The sequence below is a fragment of the Mytilus galloprovincialis genome, chromosome 1, assembly GCF_965363235.1.
Source record: "Mytilus galloprovincialis chromosome 1, xbMytGall1.hap1.1, whole genome shotgun sequence".
NCBI classification, from domain to species: Eukaryota; Metazoa; Mollusca; class Bivalvia; order Mytilida; family Mytilidae; genus Mytilus; species Mytilus galloprovincialis.
In genome coordinates, this window is record NC_134838.1 from 127,699,573 (window position 1) to 127,707,681 (window position 8,109).

An 8,109-nucleotide genomic window follows, 5' to 3' on the forward strand; every position below is an offset into this window, starting at 1 on the left:
AAAAATGTGACAAATTTTTATACCAACACCAAATGTTCAAAAACATACTGTAAATCCAATTTATTTCCTTTTAAAATGGATTGACAAAAATTTTCATTTTTGTGGTTATGCTCAAGTTAACATACAAACCTGTGATTTATTATTACTTTTTGTGCATTAAAATTCATAGTCACCTTTACACAAGAAATCCATGAAAATTAAATAATTTTGAATCCACAATTTTTGGTAAACAGTAAGGTGATGAGTGATGAATCTTGGAATAATCTCATGGTAATGTATAAAACATGATAAAGAATTTCAAGAAGCTATGGTTAGTAGTTTCCAAGAAAATGTGACTAAAGTTTCATGCATGGCCATTATATGCAAGAATACTTTAGTTTACAAAAAGTTGATAAGTTGTGAATTTGCAAATTGCATTATCCAGTAGAGCATGCTAACATGAAGCTTAATACAAAATTTCAGAAGGCTCTGATTTATAGTTCCTGACAAAATAAACAAAGATAGATAGAAAGCAAGAGGTTGAACAGGTATAACCCCTGTTCCTTTCTGAGATAAGTTTTAAAATCTTCCTCAGTATAATTCCATTTTATATATCATGATCTTGCATCAGTCTCAAAACTTTATTATAATATTAAAATATAACAAATTGACTAAATGTTAAATGTTTATTGTTCAGCAGGAAGTATTACAACTATAATTTAAACAAACTACACATACAAAATAAATGGACACAGACTATTCAGTTTATTATGTCTCAGATCTGATAACACTTTTTCATTACAACCTATGTTGATAATATTTCAGAAATGAACATCATTTAGAACTTTTATGAACAAGTCATGAAGATGAAGATGAGGATTGTTCCACTAGTTCTGCTACATTATGAAGTCTACAAGCAATGTCTTTTTGTAAAGGTCTTTGTAAGGGGTGGGCTAATAACTGTGACATCTGGTCGTAAAATTTAGTAGGATTTCTAGCTGCTTCAAATATGTAAGACATTCCCTTCTCATCAAAGTCACAAAGGCTGTCAAAAATCATCTACAGTATAAACATAAACAATTAGGATGACATTTTATATAAAGTCTATACAAAATTGAATAGTGAATAGTCCAATTATTCTATTTGAATATCGTGTCTATCTATTATATGGATATCAGGTAAATTGACATTATTTTGTTGTTGTTGTTGATAAATTGATTGTTGGTGTTTAACTCCAATAACAATCCCTGGCAGTATTAAGGATTTGTTGATTGAAGCCATTATCTTCTTTATAAGCAGAATATTTCTTCAAATTTCTTTAATTTTGCAAGGCTATTTTTTAGTGCTTCTTAGCTTTTACGTGTAATTTTACTTTTTCTGTTAAAGATTATACAACTCTTGTTGCTTTGTGGAGTTTTTGTTTTTCAATTCTATAGTTTAACACTACTTTTATCTTTGAAAAATTGTGCAAGGATAATACAATTTGAGCCATTTCATGTATAATTTTACATTTTGTTCAACATTGAAAAAAAAATCCTAATTCTAGGGATGCCAACTGGGAGAACTACCTCATTTTGCTAAGTCCATTTATAACAATAGTGTTCGTACCTCACATTTATTTTCTTCTGATGGAGCTTCATGTATATACATCACATCAACAAAGAAATATGGTGATGAATCAAGCTGTTTGAAAGACTGCAAAAAATTGAAATACACAAATAAAATAATAATTTAACGATAGATATAAGAAGATATGGTATGAGTGGCAATGAGACAATTCTTCATCCAAGTCACAATTTGTAAAAGTAAACCTTTATAGGTCAAAGCATGATATATGCTTTTATTTTGATCCTGGGCAATAGCAATATCATGTATAAAAAGAAAAGTAAAATTTTGTAAAGATGGTAAGCTGGATGAAGTTGCATGTTTCATTGTATAATTTATGTTTAATTACAAATGGTGATAACACAATTTCAAAGGAAATTATCTTCTGGACAATATATCAAAATAACATTATGTTGGTGGACACAATTTACTGTAAAAATAGTGTCGGTGGACATAATTTAATAGCTGACAATATTTAATTCTACACATTCAAGTATGCATTATAAAAATCAAGGAAAAGTGATGGTACAAAAAAAAGGTATTACTGATGAGAGAAAAAAACACAGGAAAAAGCAAAAAATAACAAGAAATTTATTTTCGTACCTCTTTATTTCTGAATTCTATTGGACAATGTGATCGGCCATAAATCATTAAAACACGAACAATATATGGTGGTGGGGTAACAGAAACATCTCCTTCCACTGCAGGTAAATCTAATCTCTTCAATCTAAAATATATATAAGTATCTAAATAATAGTCACTTTTTAACTGTCATTTAACATATGAATATCAGATAAAAAAAAAATTGGGACATTTTACATATTTCTTTGACATTAATATAATTTTCATTAGACCTATATGTTGACTGAACCATAATCCCTCAAGCTACAGTGGATATAAAAAAGAAGATGTGGTATCATTACCAATGATAAAACTCTTCACAAGAGACCAAATGACACAGAAATTAACAACTATAGGTCACTGTATGACCTTCAACAATGAGAAGCAACTCCAAGACTTGTAGGCAGACTCTGTCTTTGAGTGGTTAAATATTTAGCAAACTTACAAAACATCAAATAATGCTGATGCGTCAAATGTTTCACAGGCTATTGTATCTAATAGTATCTCATCTTCGAAGAACGACAGAATTTCTTTTGGATTTGATGTAAAATCTCTCACCTGAATAGTATAAAAAACAAATTATTGCAAATCAAAAGATAAAAGTCAATGTGGTTTCTGGAAATGACAAATATATGACTAGAATCAACAATGTAAGTTCTTAGTAATGGGATATGACAAATATATGACTAGAATCAACAATGTAAGTTCTTAGTAATGGGATACTGCATCTACTGAATGCTTTGCAATAATAAAAACAAATCAAATATTTCTGAATTTACAGTAAATGCAGATTATAGAGAAAATCATTTGACTATATATGAATGACAAAGCATCAGTGTAAATCAAATGGATGGTGAAAATATTCCATGTCACTGTATAAAATCTTTCTTGGCAAATTAAATGTGTTCCTCTAAGGGGAAATAACTCATACAAATCAATCTCTAACTACAGAGTAAATTAAAGAATTGGAATTTAGACAAATGTGAAACATACGTTTTTTTTTTATTTTAGCAATAATAATCTTCTTACCCATTTTGCTGAATTATGTAGAATGACTAGAGAATATTCATGTAATTTATTTATTCTTGATTTACTATGAAGAAAAAATCCTAAGGCTCTTTTTACCAGTTTAAGTGGTGTCCATTTATCACTGAAAATAAAAAAAAATAAACCAGAATGACATCCTATTTAATATAAAATATTTAAAATTCATAAAAAAACAACTTATCAACTTAGCCGTTAGTTTTCTCGTTTGAATTGTTTTACATTGTCATTTCGGGGCCTTTTATAGCTGACTATGCGGTATAGGCTTTGCTCATTGTTGAAGGCCTTACGGTGACCTAAAGCTGTTAATTTCTGTGTTATTTTGGTCTATTGTGGAGAGATGTCTCATTGGCAATCATACCAAATCTTCTTTTTTATATTATCAACACAAAATATTATACCCTTCAATGTTAAATTATATCCAAGGAAACTGTTGTATTTTTTGGCTAACTGTTAGTGCTGATAAATACCAACTCAGTTCTGGACATATAGGCTAACTGTCAGTGCTGAACCTATATATAAACTTTCTGTTAGTGCTGAACCTATATATAGGCTAACTATCAGTGCTGAACCTATATATAGGCTTACTGTCAGTACTGATCCTATATATAGGCTAACTGTCAGTGCTGAACCTATATATAGGCTTACTGTCAGTGCTGAACCTATATATAGACTTTCTGTCAGTGCTGAACCTATATATAGGCTAACTGTCAGTGCTGAACCTATATATAGGCTTACTGTCAGTTCTGAACCTATATATATGCTTACTGTCAGTGCTAAACCTATATAAAAGGCTTACTGTCAGTGCTGAACCCATATATATGCTAACTGTCAGTGCTAAACCTATATAAAGGCTTACTGTCAGTGCTGAACCTATATATATATATGCTTACTGTCAGTGCTGAACCTATATATAGGCTAATGGTCAGTGCTGAACCTATATATAGGCTAACTGTCAGTGCTGAACCTATATATAGGCTTACTGTCAGTGCTGAACCTATATATATGCTTACTGTCAGTGCTGAACCTATATATATATGCTTACTGTCAGTGCTGAACCTATATATAGACTAATTGTCAGTGCTGAACCTATATAGATATGCTTACTGTCAGTGCTGAACCTATATAAAGGTTTACTGTCAGTGCTGAACCTATATATAGGCTTACTGTCAGTGCTGAACCTATATATAGGCTTACTGTCAGTGCTGAACCTATATATAGGCTTACTGTCAGTGCTATAAACTAACTCAATTCTGAACCTATATGCTTACTGTCAGTGCTAATATATATACCAACTCAATTTTAAGCCTATATGATTACTGTCAGTGTTGATATATATTGTGGATAATTGTCTCAATGGCAATTATACTACAAAAAAAAACTTTTTAAAATCTGTTTTCTGAATCTATTTATAAAAGCTTATATACATACCCAGCTCTAGATCTAAATGTCACTTTGTCCATTTCTGAACTGAGGTCTACACATATCACCTATATTCAGAAAAGAAAAAAAAATCCTAATTAGAAACTTCCAAATATTCAAATATGTATAGTGTTTACATAAACATAAGTTTACATTTGCTATTGTCATGTTAGGTAAGGTTACTAATTTTTAGCCACATTTACTCTAATGGGACAAAAATGAATGCAATACTTAAATAAAATGTTGCTTCTTATCAAGTTACAACTATGAACTACTATCTTTGACCATTTTTTGCTCTTTTGAGGGACTGTAGTCTGAAGCTCTTTAACACATTCCCTGTTTCCATTTACCAAAAATATAAAGCATTATATTGTGTTATCATGTGTTCAAAATGAGTGCATAATCACTTCATCAATGTATGAATCTTAAATGCTAGTGTAATAAATCCTGTTTAACAGTAACTAGTGAGTAGTGTAATCATTCCTGGTTCAAATCATTAAAATGTGAACATTCTGTGGATGAAAAACACTAGTTTACTTGTCAATTTTTTACATAAATCAGCTATGTAAGTTTAAGTTAATTCAAATACCCCCCAAAAATACAAAGCCAAATTTTTTTTATATATTTCTACTTCAAAAAACTCTTTAAAATCTTATCAAGAGTGGTGGAGAATTTACACTGGACAGAGATTAGAAACCCTAGTGAATTTTTGTTGGTGGATCAAGAACACTAGGAATTTTCATCCTATGGATAAAGCACACTGGCGGAATCAAATCACTGTTACAGGTGCGCCTTCTATTTGGTAAATGACGTCATAAAGGTGTGCAAAATTAATTGACAATCATTTTCAGTGAAGACATGATTCTAGAAATGACTTATTAGACATCAACTTCATCAAAAACTACCTTGACCAAAAACTTTAACCTGAACAAACGGCCGCATAGACCGAAAAACATTGTGACCAAAGGTGCATGAACTGATAAATGAAGCATATAGCATTATGACATCGCATGATGAGTTCGTGGTCTAGTGGTTTAGACCGATGGCTACAGTGCTGAAGGTCCCAAGTTCGATCCTCACTCGGTATGATAAAAATGTCAGTAAATCAGAAGGGTGATATCACCCTCTCACACACATCTCTGGTACCCAGACTGGAGTTTAAACTAGCATGGGTACTATGGTATCCGGTCGTTCCGGCCCCAAACCGATCCGGCCCCAAGTCAATCCGGCCCCAAGTCGATCCGGCCCAAGTCGATCCGTCCCACGTCGATCCGGCCCCAAGTCGATCCGGCCCCATAATAAAATATGAATAAACTGTATTGATTTTGGAGGAATTTGTGACACATTTCAACAGTATAAATGGAATTTTTAAAAAGTGTCCGATGATGGGTGACAAAAGGTAAGTGAAGTATTGAAGTACCAGTTAAAGAACTATTTTAAATCGATACGAAAATGAGAGTTAATGTGTCGTTGGTTGTATAGCACTTTCAACATATTTTAAAATATGAAGTTATTTTCAATGATAACTTTAACTTTGAATGTCTTGGCGATTTCATTTTGTTTAGTTCATACACAGAATATCGAAATACATATTTACTGGAACCTATAAAAATTAACTCATCATAATGACTTGATGGTTAATCAAATCATTAGTCTATAATTGGTTTGTTTATTCAACAATTGTCTGATGATTGTGAACTAAGGTAATGCCACTTGTAATCACTTAATTCAATCAAATCCTGATTAATTAAAGTTACGTAATCAACAAGGTCTTTATAGTTTGATATAGGTTGGTTTATATAATAATAATTAATTGTATTTTTTTCAGGTAACATCATAGACTTCTATAGCACTTGGTTTTTATTTTTGTAATATTGAATATTGTCAATTAGACCGTTGGTTTTCCCGTTTGAATGTGTGTAGAAAAAAAAACACAAGTTATATGAGTATCCATTATTCTTTATTGCAAGAAAATAACAAAACAATTACACTGAATGCACGTTTTCACTCTCTAAAATATAATATCAGCACTACTAAAACATAACAATAACTTCATACATACTAACAAACACACTATCTCTGACACTCACATAAATATATATAACTTTTAAATCATTTACTGTCACTTACTTAAAGGGGTCACACAAAAACAAAGTTTGTATGTATCAGCTTGGGGATCGGCTTGTACCGTTGTGTATGTAACTATTTGTTATTACACAAGATGAAAGACTTGTTAGAATCAAAGTCAATTGAAAGAAATTGCTAATTACTGCTGATTAATGTTGATGTTTGAATTGTTTTAATTATAATTATACCCGATAATCTTGAAAACTTGTAATAAAAACATAATCAATCTAGTTGTTTTATACTCATCTGAAGATTTTTCTTTTTTACCGTAGTCTACAACTATCACATTATAATAAAAATCATAAACATTTATTAATAACATCATTTATATATCTTTATTTCTGTTCCCTATAAATATATTTTTTATTGGGGCCGGATCGACTTTACATATGGGCCGGATCAACGTGGGGCCGGATCGACGTGGGACGGATCGACTTGGGCCGGATCGACGTGGGGCCGGATCGACCCGAAAGCGGTACTATGGGGGCCTCGGTTGGTCAAAGTTGTTCCCAACTTTGACCTGGAGATCAATCTGCTGATACCTCTTCGGATTGTCTATTCCCGCCGAGTAGCCAGATGGTTTTTTCGAGTACTTCGGTTTCCTCCACCATAATAACGGTCTTACCCGGTGTCCTAACACTCGATCTTGTTGATGGGGTGGGGATTGTTCTTGTAAATACGTTAGTGACACATCTCCATCAATTACGAAAGGGAGTGTACATGGATTCCTCTGTACCCTCACAGCTCTCGAGGGGTTCTTCGGAAATCAGAGGGATCTACCAGTACATACATACATCGCTAATATACTGGAAAATAAGTCAAATTGAAAGTACTCTTTAAAATCGCTTTATAAAAATAGATGCTTGTGTATGAATGTAATCACTAACTATTTTTTCTTTACAGTTTATTCTTGGGTATGACATTATGATTCGTTCATTTGATGATTGTGACAGCTTTGATTGGTCATTTGTCAAAACTTTTTCTTGTTGATCATTTTGGGCCATTTTGGAAGCACAGGGTGGGTCGTCTATAACATCATATTCGTGAATCACAGAAGAAACAATGTTTGCTATTCTTTCTTTCTCTGTTTCATCAAATCTATTTTCTTTTGACTTGTTTTTAGATAACCAAGCATTATTCATAATATCAGTGGAAATAGTCTTCTACAGGAGATGCATCTTTTTGGTATTAGGCTTGCCCTATTGAGTAAAAGAATGATTATAAAGCATTCATGTAAAATATTTATCTATCTGTCAGAAATCATGTGCAAATAATTGTTCCTTCGGAATCTCATTATTTTATTTAATAAGA

At 31.9% G+C, this 8,109-nt stretch overlaps 1 protein-coding gene across 1 annotated transcript; it reads right to left on the minus strand.

Moving 5' to 3' along the window:
• Window positions 1–651: 651 nt before the first annotated feature.
• LOC143058489 (BRISC and BRCA1-A complex member 1-like) lies at window positions 652–8,014 on the minus strand. The gene is made up of 7 exons (XM_076232007.1): window positions 7,686–8,014; window positions 4,681–4,739; window positions 3,235–3,355; window positions 2,651–2,763; window positions 2,188–2,311; window positions 1,588–1,674; window positions 652–1,038 (listed from the first exon to the last, which is right to left on the minus strand). The coding sequence occupies exons 1-7, from the start codon at window positions 7,938–7,940 to the stop codon at window positions 838–840; spliced, it is 960 nt and encodes a 319-aa protein (XP_076088122.1). The 5' UTR covers window positions 7,941–8,014; the 3' UTR covers window positions 652–837.
• Between the last annotated feature and the right edge of the window lie 95 nt (window positions 8,015–8,109).

Excerpts from the sequence above, each read along its gene's own strand:
- LOC143058489 (XM_076232007.1), bottom strand. The coding sequence starts at position 7,940 with ATGAATAATGCTTGGTTATCTAAAAACAAGTCAAAAGAAAATAGATTT. Across the intron at positions 2,312-2,650 it reads TCAGCATTATTTGATGTTTT|ATTGAAGAGATTAGATTTAC; the intron begins GTAAGTTTGCTA and ends TATATATTTTAG. Across the intron at positions 1,675-2,187 it reads TAGAATTCAGAAATAAAGAG|TCTTTCAAACAGCTTGATTC; the intron begins GTACGAAAATAA and ends AATTTTTTGCAG.